This window comes from Chaetodon auriga, chromosome 12, assembly GCF_051107435.1.
Source record: "Chaetodon auriga isolate fChaAug3 chromosome 12, fChaAug3.hap1, whole genome shotgun sequence".
NCBI classification, from domain to species: Eukaryota; Metazoa; Chordata; class Actinopteri; order Chaetodontiformes; family Chaetodontidae; genus Chaetodon; species Chaetodon auriga.
The window spans coordinates 1,274,579-1,298,099 of NC_135085.1; the positions used below are offsets into that span (position 1 = coordinate 1,274,579).

Below are 23,521 nucleotides of genomic sequence, written 5' to 3' on the forward strand. Positions count from 1 at the left end.
GAATAACAAATCTAGGATGCAGTGATGAAAAACTGATATTTTAGCAGCTCTGGCCTATCTATAACAGCAAACAATTTTGGCTCTTTCAAATGTCAATTTATTTTCATGTCATATCACACAAATATTTGTGGTCATCTGCTGTAAATAACAGTAACAGCAGCAAAGAAACTCATAGGCCAAACATTTACCATATGAAATGAATAAATCAAATGCACTAACATGTCAAATCATTACACAAAACAAAAAAGTGCATCCCTTGAAAATTGTTTAACAGAACTATGACTGGTTTATCTGCCTAAACAAGATTCATATTCAAGTATTTATGCATAAGAAATACATCTATTCAATCTGAAGTGCATGAGGATGAGGTAGGTAAAAGGTAGGTAAGGGAAAGGTAAGTAAAATTATATGCATTGACATTTGTCAACCTCAACTACAAAAAATCTAATCAAATAAATAAAACAAAGTGCATCCTCAAAAATAAGTCAATCATCAACCAAAGATTTACAGAATTATTAATGCTTTGACTGCATTGGGCATAGAAGAGATTTCTCTGAAATCTTAAAGTTCAAAATAAAAAACTTAAAAGGATTTCCAATTTCTACTCAAAATTTCTGAACCTCCCCCCAAACTATCTTTTCACTTGTCACTCTGTCTAATGTCTGCATTATCTTTTCTATTTGCTAGGTGAGGGCATCGGTGGGAGATTTTTCTTAACAAAAAGAAGCATCTCTGCCTTCTCACATCCAAGTCAGTTTCTTTTTTCATCAATAACATTTGCAGCAGCAGAAAACAAACGTTCACTGTCTATGCTGGTGCAAGGGGAGGACAGGTATTTCCGTGCAAGTGAGGCAAGGTCCAGGAACCGGGTTTTGTTGCTTCTCCAGTAGTCCATGGGGCTCTTGGATCGAGGAATCGTGGGCTCTGAGAGATAGGTTTGAATCTAAAGTAGTAGAACAGTAACAGAGAACAAGACAAAATTATATATTTAACATTACTATGTTTTGGTCTATTTTATCAGAAATAGCCAAAGCTTTATTTAAACAATAAATTATTTACCTGCTGATCTGTTTGGCTGTGGATCAGCTCCTTCGTGTTGTTTTCTTGAAGGATTTCTTCATACATTGTCAGCAGGGAAACATTGTTGTTGTCATCTGCCTTGGTTTTCTTCTCCTTTGGCTCTTCAACATTTTCTGCTGATGTTGCACATCTCACCTTGGCCTGCAACACTTCTGTTGCTTCCCTTCTTGTTGCTTGGTCAAAATAGCAGTCCTTATATCTAGGGTCCAAGATTGTAGCAAGAAAAAACAGGGACTCTGTGTAGATGTGACTGAAACGCTGCTCTATGGCTTGCAGTAGGGTGCTCTCTGAAGTTTTAACTTCATGATCTGTTGCAACAGTCTTCTTTAACAGACGCTTTAAGGCTTCAATGGAGGGGATGACATCAGCTGCTGTGGCTGTAGCTGAGCTAATGTCTTTTGTCAGCCGTTCACATGGGTCAAGAATAGTGAGCATGTTTTCAATTAAAGTTCACTGGTATGGGCTCAGAAAAGCAGGTAACTCAAAATCTACTGCATATGCTGCAAGGGCTCGCCTCTGCCCCAACAAACTTCTCATCGTGTAGAACGTGCTGTTCCATCTCATGAGCACATCTTGTTGAAGCCTTGCCTCTTTCATGCCTAGTTGTTTCTCTAAGCTTTGAAGACGGGAGGTGGTGAGTTGGGAATGTTTGAAGTGCCCTACTACCTTCCTGCTGATGGAAGCACAGTCCGTGACGCTTCTTTGGCTCAGCACAGCCTCGTTTACAGTGAGCTGTAAAGTGTGTGCCATACAGCCCAAGCTTGCAAGCCCACACTCCTCCATAGCCTTTGTCATGTTTCGTGCATTATCCGTGAGCACAACATGCACTTGATCTTTTGTTATACTCCACTGTGAGAGCATTGTTTCAAAAGCTTGGCATATCATTGTTGCTGTATGCGACCCAGGGCACTCCTGTGCGTGCAGCATTGCTTTTTGCATATTAAAATCTTGATCCAACCACTGAGCCGTTAAGCTTAACACGCTGACCGGACTGACATCAGATGTCCATATGTCTGTGGTAAAGTCCGTTCTTGTCGATCAAGTTGTGGATGTGTGTGGCAATGATATCATAGAGGGCAGGGAGGGACACATCCGAGAAGAAGCGATGGCTTGGGAGGGTGTAACGTGGCTTCAAATGTGCTATTAACTTGCGAAAACCCGGGTTCTCGATGACAGAAAAAAGCTGGTCGTCCAGCTCTATGAATTCCATCACTTTGCCGTTAATGGCTTTAGCCTTTTCACTGTTTTTGGAAAAGTTTTTACAGTTCTCAAACGCCTGCTGAATGGGGACATCCACACTCTGTATTGTTGTTTTAGCCTTAGCACCGCTAGCTGCTACCGTGGCTGCTTCGTATTCTTTCAAAACCGCTTCGCCACGATGACGACTTTTCAGGTCAGCAATAAGTTTTGTCGTGTTAAAACTTGAAGTCTTCTTTCCCCCTCTCGTAATCCTCGCTGAACAGGTTTTGCAAACAGCAATGCTGTTGTTATCTTCTGCAACTGAGAAAAACGACCACACTGGTGAGGCCATGTTGATTATTAGTCTGGCAGAGACTGGGCCAGGCTTGGGTCCTGTCAGTAAGGCGTGATAGATCACGTAACCAGCGCGTCATGGCCTAAATGTACCTATCGGATCAATTAAAAATGACGTAATTTCTCCCCTAATCGGCCGATATTTTATCGGTCCGATAAATATCGTGCATCCCTATAATGAATACCAGTCCATACCATCACTGAGCTGCCACCAGCTTGAGTGGTTTCCTGGATGCAGTCATTGCGAAGGTTTTCGCCACGCAAATGCCAAACTCTTCCATCTGCATGGTTAAGGATATAGCGGCTCTCATCCATAAAGATAACATTTCACCAGTGCCCAAGCTGTAATCTTTTGTGCTTCCTAATGAAGTCGAGCAACTCTATGTTCGAACAGTTAGGCGTGGACACTTACATTTACAGTTTAGCAGGAAACATTGATTCTATGGTGTCTTCTCCGCAAACCATGAAGGTGGTTTGCTGGCATGAAAACGTAGACCCATTGCATACATCCTGTAGGCAGGAAACGGACAACACAGCAAATGTCTTCTATAACACTAAACAAATGTTATGCATGAATTCAATTGACCTGGGTAAGTGGGACACAAAATGTAATCATTGCACCTTGTCAAAAGTGATTACTGATGCATTTAAATAGGAATAAACAGAGGATTGAGGATAAACAAAATTATTTCTACTTTATGGGGAACACACACACAGAGACATACACAATATACTGTATATATATACTGCATGCATATTCTAAATACGGACAGATTTCAGCTGGTTTCTTGGCTTTCCATGCCTTTTGCACCTCCTCTTCTTCACGTGTTCAATACTTCTTGCCTGTGTCATTCCACTTTATTTCACATAATTTAAGGACTTATTTGTTTTGATTTCTTTCTATTTGGATTACATGGGTTGTTACTGACATCTGGTGAAGAATTTATTTCAATAGCCCATTTGAAATATATAGACAAAAATGTTGATGCATTCAATACTTATTTCCCTGGCTGTGTGTGTGTGTGTGTGTGTGTGTGTGTGTGTATATATATATATATATATGTGTGTGTGTGTGTGTGTGTGTGTGTGTAAAAAAATGTTATTAATTTCAATAATTTCGTCATCAAAATCATCAACCTGTATTCTAGACCCCATCCCAACTAACAGAAGTTTTACCTTTAATTGGCTCTTCCTTCTTAGACATGATCAATCTGTCTTTATCAACAGGCTACATACCACAGTCCTTTTAAGTAGCTGTAATAACACGTCCACTTAAAAAGCCTACTTGTTCCAGGGATTTTAGCCAACTATAGACCAGTATCCAACCTTCCTGTCTCAAAAATTTTTGAGAAAGCAGTTGCTAATCAGCTGTGCGACTTTCTACACAACAATAGTTTATTTGAGGATTTCCAGTCAGGATTTAGAGTGCATCATAGCACAGAGACAGCACTGGTTAAAGTTACAAATGACCTTCTGATTGCATCAGATAAAGGACTTGTCTCTGTACTAGTCTTAGTAGATCTTAGTGCTGCATTTGACACCATTGAACATGGTATCCTATTGCAGAGACGGGAACACTTCATTGGCATAAAGGGAACTGTGCTAAGCTGGTTTAAATCCTACTTTTCAGATCAGATCACTCTCAGTTTGTACACGTTAATGATGACTCCTCTGTGCTCACTAAAGTCAGCTATGGAGTTCCGCAGGGTTGTGTGCTTGGACCAATTCTATTTACCTTATATATGCTTCCTTTAGGGAACGTTATCAGGAAGCACTCAATAAACTTTCATTGCTATGCAGATGATACCCAGCTATATTGAAGCCAGAAGACACCAATTCGTTAACTAGACTACAAGCGTGTCTTCAGGATATTAAGACCTGGATGACCTGAAATTTTCTGACGCTAAACTCGGACAAAACTGAAGATATAGTACTAGGCCCTAAACACATTAGAAACTCAGTTTCTGATGACCTAGCAGAAATGGATGGCATTGCACTGGTCTCCAGCACCACTGTAAAGAATCTGGGAGTTATCTTTGATCAGGACATGCCCTCTCACTCCCATGTAAAACAAATTTCAAGGACTGCCTTTTTTCACCTATGTAACATTGCAAAAATCAGGCACATCCTGTCTCAAAATGATGCAGAAATACTTGTCCATGCATTCATAACTTTCAGGTTGGATTATTGCAATTCCTTACTAACAGGCTGCCCAAATTTGTTGCTGAATATTCTCCAGTTGCTCCAGAACACTGCAGCACATGCTCTGACAAAAATGAGGAAGAGAGATATTAGAGAGGGATATATTTTTCTGATATTAGCCACTCTGCACTCCCAGTAAAATTTAGAATAGAATTTAAAATCCTCCTCCTTACTTACAAAGCCATAAATGGTCAGGCACCATCTTATCTTAAAGAGCTTATAGTACCTTATCACCCCACTAGGACAATGCATTCCCAGAATGCAGGCTAACTTATGGTTCCTTAAATCTCCATAAGCAGAATAGGAACCAGAGCATTTAGCTATCAAGCTCCTCTCCTGTGGAATCATCTTCCAGTCTTTGTCCAGGAGGCAGACACTGTCTCCATGTTTAAGAGTAGGCTTAATTTCTTGCTGCTATAGCATTAGACTGTTGGGGGACCTCCAAAGATACACCAAGCTTCTCTGTTCCTCTCTTCCTCTACATCTGCACGCTGTCCTGTTCATGTCCTACCATGGCATGTTACTAACTTTGCTTCTTCCCCATAGTCTCTGTGCTTTGTAGTCTTGCAGGTTCCCAAGGATAGTGGCTGAATCTGGATTGTGGATTACAGCTACGTGTCCGGCCATGGCCCTGCCTGACATCCACTGCAACTGCTACTACTATTATTACATCCACTGACACTGTTACTGTGCTTGCATTTCTCTGTGTGCTGATATGACATCAGCCCACCTCGACAAATTAGAAAAGAGCAAAAATGAAGCTAACACTGTAAGGCAGACAACCTGGGCTCTGAACTGCCTTCAAACTTGGCTGAATCTAAAAAATATCCAGGTCAACTTTCAGTTAGGTAAGAAGACCGAGCAGAACACAGTGTTGAGGCACTTTTATGGATCGATCCGGACAACAACACGTCTTACACCAGCCACAGCCTGAGAGCCACTGCCATACAGAAACTGTCTGATGTGGGACTCGAGACGAGGGATCATGGCAGTGAGTGGGCATAGGTGAGATGCTATATATAAACAGACACAAACCACAATGTCAATTTTGATTCATAGATAATGTGTTGCAGAACATAAAATACATATTTAAACAAAAACTTGTTTCACAGGTCTGAAAGCTCACTAAAAAGTTACAGGAGACCATCTATGGAGAGCCGGAAACGATGGAGCAATGTGCTGTCTGATCGAGCGGCTAACACAACACACATCATGACACCAAATCACTTGTCAACAGACTCTTATTTGCGTGGTAGCACATTAAATGGAAACATTCAGATAAATGTAAATGATACAAAGTAGTGGTAATATGCAGACACAGAGTAGCAAGCTTGTGTGTAGGAAATGTTTATGTGCTGCCCGGCAACAACCTTGTCTCCCTTCCAGTTGTGAAACTATTTGTGTTGACGGAGCCAAATAAATGATTAAATAAACAAACAAATCATAATCTCTTCGCACTTATTACTGTTAACTAATAAAATGCACTTGTAGAACTTTTGCATAAAAGCAATATCACACTCGAGGTCATGCTGTTGTTAGTCCAGGGTTTTGACAGGACAGTTTTCAAGTTCAGTTTCATATGTGAAGGATGTCAGTTTAAAGTCTCACATTGTGCTGTGTGCAGTTTTCAGGGGCTCTTCTCATTCTGATAATAATACCACTACTACTATGTCCTTAGGTGTGAGTGTGAGTGTGAATGGTTGTCTGTCTCTGTATGTTGCCCTGCAATCGACTGGCGACCCGTTCAGGGTGTACCCCGCCTCTCGCCCGTTGACAGCTGGGATAGGCTCCAGCCCCCCCGCAACCCCGAATGGGATACGTGGTATAGAAGATGAATGAATGAAGAATAATAATAATAATACATTTTATTTGGAGGCACCTTTCAAGTCACCCACGGTCACCTTACACAAAATAAAAGCATGAAAGATCACAAACATCATTAAAACAAAACAGCAACATAAAAACAAATAAAGTGCACAGTGTCCAGTTAGAAGGAATATGCCAGTTTGAATAGGTGAGTTTTGAGTTGGGATTTGAATGATGTGATGGAGTCTTATGTGTGAGGGGAGGGAGTTCCAGAGTCTGGGTGCTGATCAGCTGAAGGCTCGAGCACCCATGGTACCGAGGCATGACATGGGGATGGTTAGCAGTCCAGATCCAGGCGGCCGAGTTCTGAATGAGTTGCAGTCTGTTGATGAGTTTGGTGGAGAGTCCAGTAACAAGGGTGTTGTAGTAGTCAATGCAGGATGTGACAAATGAGTAAACCAGGATTTCGGTGCTAGATCGGGACAGTGATGGGCGGAGTCTGGAGATGTTGTGGAGGTGGAAGAATGCAGTCTGGGTGATGTTCTGAATATAAGGTGCAAATGAGAGGGTGCTATCCAGAATGACGCCGAGGCTCTGGGGGGAGAAGGGTACAGGGAATCCGTCGACAGTGATGGATGGAGCTGGGGTGTGTTGTGATTTGGTGAGGGTGGATTTGGAGCCGATGAGCAGGGCCTTGATTTTATTGCTGTTGAGCTTCAGGAAGTTCCTTCTCATCCAGCTTTTTTCATCCAGATTTTCCTGGTGGACCGACGTGCTATTTGGGACGACACGGCCACTTTTTTTTATTTAAATATTGGTCTGACTGGCCCATAATACCAGACAGTTGATCAGTGGCCCGATTGACACTGGGCTGGCCCAATCAAATCGTTAAACACCAGCCCCTTTTGCTTTGGTCCTGCCAGCGTAATGCATTTGGCAAAAAAAAAAGTCAGCGTTTGTTCATAACCACCGACCGGCCCTTGACACACGCTGGTCTACGGCCCATAGGTTATTTTCTTCACTGACATGTGACGGGGCTCATCTTGGCCAATCATATCATGAAACACTTCCCCTCTTCTGCATCGGTAACGTAATCTGTTAGGATCTTCGAAAATGGACAGAAAACGAAAAGGAGGTGCAGAGAAACTGCGAGACAAGAAGAAGCTGGCTCTTCAAGCCAACGCTGCCAAATGCCCAAAAATTTCTGATATGTTTGCCACGGCAGGGCCTTTATCAGCTCCCGTGGCCGATTACAGTGGTGGTGGTGGTGGCGGCAATAACATATTTTTGGCTAATGTTCTATGGCCAGGTTAGTTTGTATTCTAGTTAGTTTGTAATACCTAAGGTATAAGGTATTTATAAGACATTGTGTGTTATGTCTCTAGAAATAAGTTTTTTACCAGAAACATGGTTCAGTGTGATTTGTTTATTATTGTAACCATAGCAACATAGAACCAGTGCATCCTGGGAAGCAGGAAGGAAATTCTCTGTGGTGACATTCATTATTAGCAGTTGTCAGCTCCGCTGTTAAGATGTTATTCTTCATTTTCTTTCTTTGCTAAGGCAACGTCTGTGAGTATTATTCATCCAATACCATGAGGCTGTCGAGTTATTTCATGTTTCTGTGAATATAAACACAGTTGGATGCTAATGTGTTGCTAAGCCATGCTAGCTCATCATTCATTGCCGCTTATCGTTGACTATAGGTTAGCTGTGTTTTCTTCATGTTAGCTACGTGGCTAGGCTAGCTAGGCCCTGCTAATTGCCTAGAAATTGTTGTGGCATGTTTATTTGTTTAATAATGCTGCTTAATAATGCACTTTTTTTTTTTTGTTGTATTGTGATTACAGTTTTACAAGATTCCCAGTAAACTTTATGGAAATGAATCATCTATGTCCTGGAGTTTTTTGGGAGTGTTTAAACTGATTGGAAAGACAGCCCATGACATTGTGTATGCAGCCCTCTCCCCCATTCATGTGTCATCATCCCTCTTAAGTTTTCAGTTTCTACACTGCTATTTTTATCTTGAAGATTGACCAATAATTAAATCTCTCTCTCTCTTTCTCTCTCAAACATACATACACAGAGTTCAAAGTGCATTCAGGAGTTCAACTACATTCATCCTTTTGGAATGGGTAAATTCACAATTTATTGAGCACTAGTCTTGGAAGAGTTAGCATCTGATCCATCATTTCTCATCTCTATTCCTTCTCTTTCTCTTTTCTTTCTCCCTGAAACACATAGGTACACCCAATAGGATGGGTTACACTTTTTGGAAGTATTTAATGTGTCCACTCTCACTGATTCCCGCTAACTCATTGCATGGCTTAAGGTACGTGGTTTTAAAGAGCTGCACAGCTGGTATACACATTCAAGAGACCAAAAAGACTGAAAAGGTGTGCCTTATCGAATGTGGTGGGCCGGTCTGGTCCAACGTGCCAGGGCCGATTTTTTGTCCCAGTCCGCCCCTGGCAGGAACAGTGCGTGGGAGATGGTGTCAAATGCTGTGCTGAGGTCGAGGAAGATGAGGATGGTAAGTAGTCCAGAGTCAGCTGCACGGAGGAGGTTGTTGGTGATTTTGACCAGGGCTGTTTCAGTGCTGTTTTGGGAGCTGATGAGAGGTTGGCCAGTGGTGATCATCCAGGGTGGATCGTTTGAGGAGGTGCAAGATGAGGCCAGTTGTTGGTGAATGGTGTTGATTTTAGAGCTGAAGAAGTCCAAGAAGGCAGTGCACTGATCGGTGGAAATGTCTGGAGGGAGGGTTTTAAGAGGCTGAAGTAGTTGGCTGACTGTTGAAAAGAGGACTCTGTTATTACCTGTACCAGTGTTGATGAGGTTGGAGTAGTATGAAGATCTGGCAATGGTGAGGGCATTCTTGTAGTGATGAAGGTGGTCCATGTACATTTGGCTGTGTACAGTGAGTCCGGTCTTTTTGTACAGTTGTTCCAGTTGACGGCCAGTGGCTTTGAGGTGGCGGAGGTCAGGGGTGAACCAGGGAGCAGTGTGAGTAAATGGGACTGAGTGGGTTTTCAGGGGAGCCAGGGTGGTGAGGGAAGAGGAGAGACAGTTATTATAATAATGAGTCACCCGGTAAGCAGGGGAGGATGCTGGGGTAGGAGCTAATCGGGGTGGAGAGATCTGTGGTGTTTTTATGTTTGATGTTTCTGAAGGAGATGGTCTGTTGTTCTTTGGCTTTGTGTAGTTGGGTGTGAATGTCAAAAAGTACAGCTTTGTAGTCAAAAATGGGGAAATCAGTGACATCAAGGCTAGTAGGAGTGATGTCAGTGCAGCAGATTAAGTCCAGTATGTGTTTGTTATGGGCTGGGAGGTTGACATGTTGTGTGATACCGAGACAGTCCAGGAGTGATGTGAAGTCGTTAGCAAAGATACTGGAAGGGTTGTCAATGTGGATGTTGAAATCGCCAAGGAGGATAACAGTGAGGGACATTGCACATACAGATGTTAGTAGTGGTAAGAATTCATTGAGGAAAACAGCAGAGGGTTTTGGTGGTCTGTAGATGGTAACAATGATAGTGGGTTTGCGGCCTGTGATTTTTACTGCTTAACATTCAAGAGAGGAGTGATGGGGGACAGTGACAGCAGTGACTTTGATGTTATCATGGTGAAGGAGAGCGAGGCCGTCCCCCCTCCCAGTAGCACAGAGTTTACTAATTAAAGAAAAACCTGGTGGGGCAGCCTCATTAAGCTGGGAGAAGTCGTTTGGTTGCTGTCAAGTCTCAGTGAGGCATAGAATGTCAAGGTTATGGTCAACAATAAAGTCGGCGATCAACAGAGCCTTATTACTGAGGGATCTGATATTCAACAGAAAGGGTTTCAGACAGGTGAGTGGTGTATATGTGGTTGCTTTGAGCACGGGGGAAAGTACACTGTGATTGACAGGACGGGCAGTGCGGGAAGGGGGGCGGGGCTCGGTGGACCAGAAGGAGCGGATGTTTGTGTTACTGTTGTGTTGAATGTACTGAAAGTTCCATCCAGAGCCTCAGTGGATATATCTTGGTCGTTTGAGAATGTAGTGGTGGGGTGCAAGCTGAAGTGGAGGGGTCCTTGAGAAGGTACGGAGATGTAACATCTCCGCTACCGAGTAATGGAGCGGCAGAGTTGCGCTCCTGAGAGTCAAACACAGCACAATCCAAAGGAACAGATTAAAAATCCACATGATGAGAGATCGGCAGTGATGTAATCCAGCAGTAGATGATCCAGGTGATTATGAAGAAGCCAGAGTGCAGCTGAAGCAGAGCAGTGGAGTGGAGTGTGCTGGTTGTAGAGACTATTTAACTGCTTTCTCCGAGTCGCAGTGTTAGATCGAACAAGCCGAATCTAAACAATGGGTTTTGAGTCCGGCATTCATACGATACAATATTTAAAGAAATTGACATGAACGAAAATATAGCGAAATAGCGAAAACAGCGGAGGAGGCGCGGCAGCAACTTGCCAGTGGTCCCTCACCCCGGAAGTTTTTCAAGGTTGATTCTGACTTAACATCTACTTTTATTCATTATATTCTTATACACAAGCTTGATGATAAGAACAGCTAAATGTAGCAGCTAACATCAAAAAGTATTTCAATTACCACTTTTATAAGCAGTATAGCAATGATGCTGCTGAAAAAAAGACTGGCTGATGTGATGTGCATTGTTTTTGGAAATATGATGATGTACAGTCTCCTGAAGTGTATGATTCAACATTTTCACATGGTCTAGTGTTAAAAAGGCAAGCAAAAATTGCAAAAAATTGTAATATCGAATCACAGTACATTTCAAATCAACACTCGTATATTGTGATGTGTGGCACGATACTGGGAGATTAATATCAGCCTCATTGGATTCTTTTCAGACATCTGACATCTGGTATACACTAGGGCTGTCAAAATTGGCCAATTTTTCTATTTTGTATTTTTTATTGCCTTCCTACTACTATTGCTTCATGTTTGTGAGATCCTAGTTTCTCGAGCAGTGGATTAATAAAGTCATATCTTATCTCTATCCTATGTTATCTACTTGTATAAACCCGTTTACAAAAAAGCTGGGATGCTGTGTAAAACATAACTAGAAACAGAATGTGGTGTTTTGCAAAACATTGAAACCCCATATTAAACTGAAAATACCACAAAGACAACATATCAAATGTTGAAACTGAGAAATTTCACTGTTTTTTGAAGATGAATTTCAAAGTTGATGCCAGCAACACAAACAGTTTGACAGTAGCAAAAAAAAGACTGTAAAATACAACAAAGGAGACCCCGAACTGTAGAACAGCTGATATTGTACATCCAGCAAGAATGGGAAAACATTCCTCTTTTAAAATGACAGCAATTGGTCACTTCCCAAACTCTTACAGAGTGTTGTTAAAAGAAGAGGTGATGCAACAGAGAGGTAAACATGACCAAAGTCCCAACTTTTTTGAAAGGTGTTGCTGGCATCAAATTCTAAATGTAGATATAATTTTCAAAAAACAATGCAATTTCTCAGTTTCAACATTTGATATATTATGTTTGCACTATTTCTAATTAAATATGGGGTTTCAATGTTTTGCAAATCATCACATTCTGTTTCTGTTAATATTTTACACACTCCGGAGTTGTAGAAAAACATCCATAAATTTGCAATTAGTAGCTAGAGCAACAGGTGGCCATATTCTCTCACAAGCTGATGAAGCTGAAGTCTGTGCTTGAAGAAAGCTGAAACAAGTCAACCGAGAAAATGCATCCAGACAGCAGGAGAGAACAAGAAGGGTAGCAGCCTGGGCACAACCAGCAGGTGAAAGACAAAGTGGGATATCATTATGTAATCCAACAGGTCAGGTTCATCGCTGTTATCTCCAAATGAGTATGCTGTGTGTGATTACTAACTCGTATTACGTACAGTTGGTGTGAGCTGTGGTAGTTGGGTAACTTAGTTAGCTCACGTTAGATGATTTAGCTAAAGGTACAGAGAGATATTGAGTGGCAGTGCTCCTCCTGTTCCTCCTCCCACAAAGGAGCAGATACTGGTCCTAGTGCTGGGTTGATGCGGCCCTTTGGGGGTTGTATTGTTTTTACCTCTTCATTGCACCTCACTTTCATTTGCACCAAAGCAACTGTAATTGAGTCACAATCCCTTGTTCTTCCTAAAGGGACATATTGACATCCCTGAAGTTTAAATGACTTGGTGTTATACTGTGATGACTTAGTGTTCCCTTATTTTTATTTTATTTTATTTTATTTTATTTTATTTTATTTTATTTTATTTTATTTTATTTTATTTTATTTTGAGCAGTGTATATCTGTTGTAGGAAAATTACTGACATTTCTAAAACATGTAACATTTTTAAGTCAAATTAAATGTCAAGATAGGGGAGTCCAGTATGGCACTGATGAACTGCTTTGAAACCACTGACTGGGATGTGTCGTGTAGTCCATACAGGGAGGACATTGACAGTATAACAATCTGCATCGTGGACTACATCAACACTGCCTACCAGGAATGTATTGTGTTTCCCAAATAACAATCACTGGGTTTCCCCAGAACTGAAAGCCATAATGAAGGATTAAAAGAGGATCTTTAGATCAGGGGACAAAAATTAGCTGAGGAGGGTGCCTTCAGGGGGACAATGCCAGAGAGGTTTGGAGAGGCCTGAAAACCATCTAGGCCACAGCAGTGCCCGGGGAGAAGCCATGAATTTGGAGACCAGGAATGGGCAAATGAACTGAATCTGTTTTTCAGTCAATTTGATTCTACCTCCAGTGGAACGAACTGGAATACAAGGAGGTCATCACCAACTTTGTCAACTGGTGTTGAGTGAACCACCTGGACATTAATGCCAGCAAGAAAAAGAGATGGTGACAGACTTCCGCAGGAGTGTGCCACGGATTATACTGGTGAACATCCAGGGTTTGGACATTGAGATTATGAACAAGTAAACAACACAGATGTCCTGTACTGGAAGGGCCAAAGTCCTGCTAAGAAGACTGAGGTCCTTTGGAGTATGTAGGACACTGTTAAAAACTTTTTACGACTCTATGGTGGCATCTGCAGTTTTCTATGCAGAGATCTGCTGAGGTTGTGGAAGCTCTGAGTGGGCCAGAAAAAGACGAAACAAACTGGTCAGGAGAGCTGGCTCTGTCCTGGACTGCCCTCTGGACAACATCGAGGAGGTGAGTGAGAGGAGGATGTTAGCCAAGTTGACATCAATCATGGACAACCTCTACCACCCCCTGCATGAGACGGTTGGGGACTTCAGCAGCAGCTCCTGTAAAAGACTGCTGCATCCATTGTGTCAGACTCACATCCACTTTTTAATCCAAAAAGGTTAAAAAATAATGTCTGAACTCTCCTCCTGCCAGTAGACAGCACAAGATCAGAGCAGAATCTGGTGTCACTGGTTGTTTATTCCTCCAGAACCTCTAGCTCTGCCCCTGGCTCACTCCTGCAAAGCCCCCGGTTGTCAGCACCTATGTGTTGGCGAGCAGTGGCAAACAACAGTACAAAGCTGTAGGATACGTGCAAATATTCTCTCAAGTTGAATATTTTCAACTCACTCAAATATGTGTCCAGCATACATGACTATGCATTGACGATTCGCACCACACAAAAAAATTGCTTTATGCTTGGTGTGACCACACCATTAGGAGGCAGATATTGCTGAAGCTGCAATAAAAATCTCAATCTACAAATCTTCCTCAATGTTCTGAATGGAATCTGTACAACACTCTGTTTAACATGTACCTTTTAATTCTTTGCTTGCTGTGCTTTTGGATAATTCATTGCATGCCCTTTACTTTAAATTTGTGGAATATACTGGAATTTGTGAATTTTCCTTGGGGATGACTAAAGTATCTATCTATCTATCTATCTATCTATCTATCTATCTATCTATCTATCTATCTCAAGCAGGGGGACATAACTAACGCAGTTAGTTACAACACACAACTTGCTTTAGTGAGTTGTCTGACTGCTCTTTTCAGTTATGCATTCTGAGTCAGTAATTATCGGTACTGATAGGGATGATGACCAACAGGTACCCTGATGAGGGAAGGGTTTAAGATGCTACCCATGTAATATCAACATTTGCAGTTCAAGTCCAGCTTGAGACCTTTGTACATCATCCCCTATTACTCTTGCCCCTCACATTCTGTCAGCATCTGGTTATTTTAAAGGCAGAAAACAGGAAAAAATACTTACAGAAAAATGCATGCATGTACAGTGATTTAGTGGTGGCTTTCTTGGATAATCTTGCACAGATTTTTTACCTGGAGATGGCAATCTCTACTTTGGTTTTGGCAATGGCTGCTGCTCTCACTGCTCCCTCGATGGCTCGATCCACCTTTTGTTTGGTCTTGGTGTTCTTCAGTGGGATCAGCTGCTTCCTGATGCCCCGGGCCAGTACGTTGTTCTTGTACTTCCCTTCTTCCTTGGCACCATCAGGAAAGATGGTGCAGCCGTAGCCATGGCGTTTATTGTTCAACCACTCTCCTTCATACTTCATGCCGTTGGAGCGCTCGGAGACACCAAAGCCGCTGCGCTTGTCATTCTTCCACTCACCCATGTAGGACTCAGTGGTGGTGGCATCCACATTGTCCTCCAGAGGCAGGTAGTCATCGCCTGGGTCTCCGTCTCCAAAGCTGATTGTGGAGTTGGCATCACTTGAACTGATGCGGCTCATTGTGGTGTCGCTATGTGCTGAGCTGCGCTTACTTGAAATGGATGAGCGTGAGTCTGATTTGCGCAGTCGCTGAAGGCTACCAAATAGGGAGCCCCGGCGAAAAAGACCCTTCTTCTTCTCTGAACCTTCTCCATCTGAGTGGAAGTTGAGTACAAAGCCACCTCGTGTACCAGCTGGACTGTCAGACAGGCTGTCACGCAGTACTGTACCATTACTCTGCTCACTGCGTAGGGAAGCCAGCGAGGTTCGGAGAGGTGAGCGGATAACAGAGGCCATACCGTATGGAACACTTTGACGTACGCCGTAGCCATGACGCATTCCACCTGTCCACTGACCCTGGTACGTACCTAAGGCAGAAGCACAGGGGAATACAGAAATAGAGAGACACAAATATGTAAATAAAAATGAGTGTCACAATTACAGAATCACTAATAGACTACAGGAGTCATTGAAGACAAGTATATTTAAGCAATACATCACGACAGGCTGTGATATGCGCTCATTATATCACAGCTAAGGGGCGTTCTTTGGACCGACGCATAGCGGAGGATGCTGACTCTCACTTTACATTTTGTAAATCGATAAAAATAAACAATTATTATTCATATTGTTGAAAGTATTCTTAGTTTACAGCAGTTTTTCACACCTGTCTAAGACTTTTGCAGAGTGAGATATATATATATATATATATATATATATATATATATATATATATATATATATATATAGAGAGAGAGAGAGAGAGAGAGAGAGAGAGAGAGAGATACACATATATACACACACACACACACACACACACACACACACACATTATATTGGTTAAGATATGGTTTACAGATTTTTAACCGTTAAAAATTCAATATGGAAGGTAAATGGACTGTATTTATACAGCGCTTGTCACTTTTTAGAGCACAAGTCTGCATTCGCCCTTTCACACACAATCATACAATGGATAGGCCACCTGCTCATTACTAGCTTTTAACTATGTATATTGCCAACCTTCTGATAAGAGACAATCAATCTAACTCCTGAGCCACAGCCACCTCAGATTTGGCTCTAATACAGTAATTTCTGTGTGATGATAAACCTTTAAAATTTCAAATACATACACATGTTTAACATAACTATGTTTATGATTTGGAAATAAATGAAGACTTAAACAATGTAAAAAAGACAGAATTACAACAAACACTCCAGTCCAGTTACAAGCATTACTAACATTTATGAGGCTTCACAATTGTTTTTACTTAAATTTACAGTCAAAAATTCATATTTTGCTGATTTACATTTTAAGTAACACATTATGTACACAAATTTGTGCAAATTTATGTAAAAAAATATTGTAAAACAACTCTGAACCTGTGAAATGCTATTCCTTGTTTGGTTTTGGCATCTATTTTGTTAGAACATCCAAAAGCAGCACAAAACTCTGGCATTTTCTACAAACTGAATGGATCGGAACCTCCTGTAATATGGTGGCGGCAGAGACACATCTTACAAGCCTGATTGCGTCATTTACTATATATATCTGTGAGCAAGTTGAGCTAGATGACACGAGAAAATAAGGCACTATTTTCAAATTATCAACCAAAAGAAAAATCCCAAATGAGCCTGCACAGAAGAGATAAATGAAGAAACAACTGCCAAATAAAAATAACAGGTAAAACCCCAAATGGAAAAGGATTACCCTCTTAATTTTTGACAAGTAACAGCAGCCCTTGTTCTGTTGCTGTTACAGGGATGCTTCAGAAAACATTAAGCGATGTCTGCCCACAGACCCTAGCTGTAGCCAGCAACCTTCTGGATTGTAGTTTTTAGTTTAATTGTTTTTAGTTTAGAGTCACACACTTCGTTTGCCTTAACAAATGGAAATAATTTGAAAATAAATGTAACAAGAGACAGATCCGTTGATAAGGTTCATAAAAGGAGGGCATATTTAATACACATCTTTTCTATTGTATATTGGGTGTGAGTGGAGATTTGTAGAGACAACACACCTAGATCCTAATACATGTACAAACTATTTTGACATTAAACACTTGTCAGTCTAAAACCACTACCAGTAAGCAACATTGGGTGATAAGACAGTTTTTTGGCTTGGTTAGGAGAGCTCAGGCTCTGGCTCTGATGGCTTCAGCCGGAGAATGTAAGAATGTGCTATTTTAAAAGATGGCGGTAACTTGAGACACTGGCAAGTCTGTTGGTTGGCCAAGCATAACTCCAAGCAGCTATCTTTCTCTGTGGAATAAACCATCTTCACAGTGGTATACTGAGAACACTGGACTCACCTCTGGAAAAAAAATAATAAATAAAATGAGAAAAAAGACTCAGTGGCCTATATTCTAGAAGTTTCTCAAATTATTTACTAATGTCAAATTAAAAACAGAGCCCATCCAGAAAATTCACTATGCATATAGTGAAAATTTTACAATATTTTGGATTTGATTCATCAAATTAGTGGAGTTTTTCCATAATAAATAGAATAAGAGTTGCTGCTGACATATTTACTTGCCATGAATCTTCTACCCAAGAAGCCAATACAGATGGAGGTCCATATTCACTAAAGCCCAGTCCTTTTGTTTGGTTATTCCTGAATCTGGTAGTGTTAATTTGTAAGGGTTCCTTGTTTTTTTTCTGGGGTCTTTTTTTTCTATCTCTTGCTAATAAAAAAAAAAAAAATAGGGAGACAGTAGTGGCTGTGATGATTATTGAGAGCTTCAATAGCATTTTGGACATAGATTCTCATTTAGCTGACTAACTTTTTAAGCTTATAGCACCTTTACAAGCTATTTCAGTATCTCAATGTCTCCATTGTATATGTCTACCATTTGTGACCAGCACAACCAAATGCAGATATTTCTTTCTTTCGTTTGGTCGAATATTTGTTTAAAAGGTTTAAATAGCAAATTTGAAAGGAAAACCAGAAAAAATGAACTAATGGAAATGTGCTTTCCTGTTGTCATGTACTGTTAGGAATCTTGTAAGCCCTCAGACTTAACCTGTGACCCCTCAAGGGGGTCATGACACCCAGGTTGCGAACCACTAAAGCTGAATGATGAGCTCAAACTATAGCTCATCTAGCAACTGATAGGCCAATAATTTTTCAGTCTCTTCTTGGTCAGTAAATCTGAGTAAAATATATCATCATACATGTAGTGCCCATGTTATAGAAGGATATAGCTGTCTTGGGAGACTACAATCGATACTACACTCTTCTGTACATTTTCTTGCAGGATAATTCATCAACACCAATATCAGCACACATGTATTCTCCACAAAGAAACTGATGCAGAAGTGTGCCACATATTAACCAATAAATTAGTTTTCTATACTATGCTGAGGACACAGTACAGTCTGTATTACATTGTCTATAAATATACTACTAACAACAGATTGACCCTCAAGAAACTGAGTGGTTCCAAAAATTACAAGACCATGAAATGTGGAATACCACTGCTTTTATTTCAGCTGAGTTTTAAAAAGAAACTATTTTTCCCTTTCAATTAAACCTTTCAATTGAGTGCTTTCTATTATCTTGTGTGAATTACAATAGCACATATCACTGTTACTACTATGAGGCTTTATATGGATTACCATCTGTTGGTGTCCCTCAGGTCTATATAAAACCAGCTGTATTGTCATTTACAATAAATGTAATGATATAACCATTTATAGTGCATAAGTGTGGTTCATTTAATGTGTCAGTTCATGTTAGTCCTGGTTAATAACAGTTTCTGGACTTGAATGTGGCCAGATTAAATTTCTGAACCTCTTAGGAAAATATAATTCATTGTTGCTTTTTCTCAGTCTGATTATATGGGATTCAGACCATTTAGAAAAAAAACTGCAATACTGTCAACACTGTCAAATGTTGTCACATGAGGCCAACTGTGATGTAACAACTATTCACAGTTGGCCTCAAGCGGCAACTCCAATGACTGCTGCTCACACCTGGTCACAGGTGACTCCAACGACTCTAACAACTGCCACTGCACAGCCAGGCACACAAACAACCCTAATGGTCTCAATGACCATAATAACCACAAAGGTTAAATACCTGGGACTCCCCACCAGTCAGTTAGAACTTAATAAATCCCTTGGATGAATTTCAAGTTTCTACAACCAAGTCCAACTGCCCTTGATTCATTCCTCTTTAGATAACTATGTTCTAGATGATTGAGAGTCTTCACACACAATTGTCACTATTCACATGCATCTGGTATTTTGAGATAATCAGCACTGGCTAATGCCTGCACTCGTGAAGACAATTCAACAAAAAATGTCTGCAGACATGTCAAAGAAGTTTTTTGCTTTTTTTAAAGTTAATTTTTTTGATTGGCTGTGGACATTTAATTAGGCACTGCAGAGATTGCAAATCTGTTTAAGAGAACAGAGATGACGTAGTGTTAAATGTTTAAGTTCAGCAATTGTGCACCATTTGTTATTATTATTACATTCTTGTATTTTATCAGATGCATAGAAATGCGATAGCATTCTGGTCATCAGCTGCCCCATTCACTAAATATCAGCATTGGCATCAGACATTGAAAAACTGATTTCAGTCAAGACTTAAAATAATGTACTGATTTAAGCCCCACCCATTTCTGATTTCCAATTTACTACCACGCCCCGCCCACTCCGAGTACAGATACGGATACAGATAATTTAGATGGTTGAACAGATACAGATACAGATACAGATAGTGGTGTACTCGCTCATCCCTAGCAGCTACGTTCAGGAACATTTACATCTTGTGCCTTTTCACTCATGACATGGTAACATCAGAATGTGTTTATCATTTTTCCAACCCAGTTTAGATGAAACCATGCCATGATATCAATGCCTTGACAGCTTCCCAGGGAAACTCAAGCAAGTCACTCTTTCCTTTAGAGTCGTAATGGGAAACATGGTGCATTGAATTTGATGAATTTTACATTACAGTTTGTCAGTGTTAGAGAGTAATGAGAAACATTAATTCTGAAGGACAATGAGCTAACAAACAGTTTGAATCAAGCATAGCGACTGTATTCTCTGCTTGTGTCTGTGTTTTTCTTGTAGCTGTTTCGTAAAACAAACAGCCAGCAGTGGTAATGATTCAGACCATTGTGAGCTATACTTTCCCCGGCCGACCTCCATTGCAGCTGTGCCTCTGGGCTAGGCAGAGTGGACAAACTCAGTGTCACAGGGCGGGTTGCAGATGAGCAGCCCCTCCACACACAATGAGCTCAGAAAAACAATAGCCACAACTAATGTCACTTGGTTTCAGCAGTGGAACACCATGGATTGATTTGAGAGCAGACTGGTAAGATGGTGAATGCGGGTCCCAAACCAGCCTGACAGACTAGCCAGTACCACTGTTGATAGATGCCAGTCTAGGGTTGGAGCTCGGTCTGGCTCAAGGCAAAGAAGTGCTCATGGAGAGAGTGTCCTGAGGCAGCACATCCTGTGGACACTGACCCTGCCTTCTCCACCTAGCACTGAGACAGTCTGGCAGTGATGAGCAATGCCGGAGGAGGAGTGACCTGTATGAGTGTGGTTTCCATGAGAACGCGAGGTTTTCATCATAGTGAGCGTGGCTTCATCTAAGGTGCTGCCACAACAGAGGGGGAAAGGAACAGTCCAGCAGATGGTGGAAATGCAACACTCATGGATGCCAACTGCCATAAAACTCAAGAGAAGGAGAGGGGCAAGGCTAGTATCCCGGGGTATTTTAAAATAGCAACAGTGTCCAGTTCAATACCGTCATGAAAAAAATTGTGCTGCGCAATGTGCACATACACACACACACACACACACACACACCTGTAGAGGCATATATATGTATGTATATATATATATATATATATACATACATATATATGCCTTTAGAGCTCTACAGATTTCCCTGAATATTGATCCCTGCTCCCAAATGTTTGTGAACATTTCAGGCAAACATAGACTGCATGTGTGAAAGGGGAAACGCATGTATGAGACAGGTCAGTTGTATTGGTGGGGAGAGAAACTTTGTTACACAAGTTTATGGTTCACACCACCCTCTTACTTTGAAACTAATCTGACTGACAAGTACTTGCTCTTAAGTGTAAATTGAGATACCAAAATTGTGCATCCCTACTAATAACACCAACAAAACAATGAAACCAATATGATTACAAGCAGTGGCAAAAAAAAAATGTAAACATTCCACTATAAGATAAAAACACTTGCTTCACATATTAATCAAATTAATAATGCTTTTTAGCAAACATACTAGCTCAAAGATATATCCACAGCTTCTTAATAAAACTAAATAATAGTATTAAGTACAGTAAATCACAAACCAAATGTTGCACTTATGCAAGGGTGTATGAATTAATGGGGTAGATATGGGCAGATCTGTGGTCACTGAGCACAGTGAACAAAGTTTTTGCTGTAGATTTGAAAAATAGATACATTAATATATTCCAACACTGGAAAAACAGTTACTTGCATCAGCATCTATGTTCCTAATGTCCCTCTCACCTCCATCACCATACGTCTCCACGCCATATCCGTCTTGCAGTCCGTTACTCCAGGTGCCCTCGTACCTGGCCGGTGTGTTCAGGCTCTGCCGGACTCCGTACCTGCCCTTGAATCCGTGAGTCCACTCTCCCCGGTAAATCCACCTTCCCTTAGTTTCTACGCCGAGTCCGTGGCGTTTCCCTTGTGACCAATAGCCCTGGTACACGTTCCCGCTGGGCCAGGTGTAGACGCCGACCACCTCGAAACCACTAGACCACGAGCCGGAGTACTCGCCCTGGCCCTTGGGCCCGGTGCACACACCGTGACCGTGGGCTTTGCCGTCCTCCCAGCCTCCGCAGTACGTGCCACCATCGTCAAAGTCGAACCGTCCGCCCGTCATTCAAAAACGGAGGGTAAAAGTACTATTCGGTGGCTTATTAAGATGTCCGTAATGTGTGAGTTGTTTTCAGGTGTGAGGTAATGTTGACAGGGAAGCTCGAGTTAGAATACGAGCTCTCGGCGTAGGTGTGACGATGGCGACTGGGTGCATCAGCAGTGCTGTGTCGGTTACTGGAAGCGGGACGTGGGAGGGTGAGAGGCGGCCGCCACGGTCGCCAGAGTTACTCCACCAGTGAATGCTCTTGGAAACTCTCTCACTCTACTCTCTGGAGTGGAGATTTCTAACATATCCGTGATGAACGAATACGGTACTTCCTGTTTGACTTTCAAAAGAAAAGATAACCGTTCAACCAAACGTTTTTCAATCTTGCAGGGCTCGAGTACAAGAGGGAAAACAACAACAATTCAGATATATAGGGATTACATTTTCTATCACAGTGTGTAACCACAATAGTGGCATTGAGATTTTGATTTTTTTGATGTAGATTTATTTGTCCTTCTGCAAGGAAAATTGTTTCCACCTTCCACACAACCACAGAGTACACAGATACATCAAACAGAAACAGCAAATTTGACATATACATACCTGAATGCTACTTAATTTTTATGTCACAGCACACAGATACATCCAACCGGACAGGAAACATCGAATGTGATAAATACATACATGAATCGTCCACCATACACCACTGCATTCTCAAAACTTCACTTGCCTGTTTTTGGCTGATCAAGAAAATTAAATGCATGACAAGTAATGATATGAAATCATACAACCATAGATACTAAAAGCATACACATACCTCAATATAAACAGGATAGCCAATCTCTCTCAATTTGGCAAGCTTTTCATGACAATTCTAATAATAATAATAATACTTATGATTAATGCACACTCTTCTGCAGAACTGAATGCCCTGCAGAGGCCTATACCAATCATGGCAGGGGTCCTCAGAGCATTATACCCTGTTCCTCTCAAGTACCTGCAAACAGCAGACTGTACATTACTTAAATATGTGGTATTTTGCTAGGCAACATTGCTTTTCACAAAAGCATTAAGAGATATGCTTTTATATTGAAAGCAAAAACACCTCTGAGGTTGTATCCTTCCAGCAGCTGTCTGCCTGTGAGTCTCCAGGCCGGAAATGTATGGAACACGAAATGGTTGGAATTGTATGGATCATAAAATGGGCAGCACAGTGGCTCTGTCCTTATTAGGGTTCCCACACATCTTGGAAAACCTGGAAAAAAAAACAACTGAAAATCCAATTTTCCAGTCATTGAAAAAACATGGAAAATTAAATGAAAAATGAAAAAGCAAAGTGTCCTGGGACATCTTGTGTGAAAAATTGTTTAATTCTCCCAT

At 41.2% G+C, this 23,521-nt stretch overlaps 1 protein-coding gene across 6 annotated transcripts in view; it reads right to left on the reverse strand.

The window, feature by feature from the left end:
* The window catches only part of LOC143329164 (junctophilin-1-like), a 71,910-nt gene extending 49,469 nt beyond the window's left edge, over positions 1-22,441 (reverse strand). For 4 of the 6 annotated variants that reach the window (XR_013077871.1, XM_076744934.1, XM_076744936.1 and 1 more), the window contains exons 1-2: positions 21,781-22,441; positions 14,870-15,629 (exon numbers count right to left, since the gene is read on the reverse strand). Coding sequence is in view for 5 of the 6 variants with exons in the window: in XM_076744934.1 (XP_076601049.1) it covers positions 14,870-15,629; positions 21,781-22,159 (1,139 nt within the window). In the remaining variant the exon portion in view is untranslated. The remainder of the gene's footprint in view (positions 1-14,869; positions 15,630-21,780) is intronic. The other 2 variants (XM_076744937.1, XM_076744938.1) reach the window with 2 other exon arrangements.
* Positions 22,442-23,521: the final 1,080 nt, after the last annotated feature.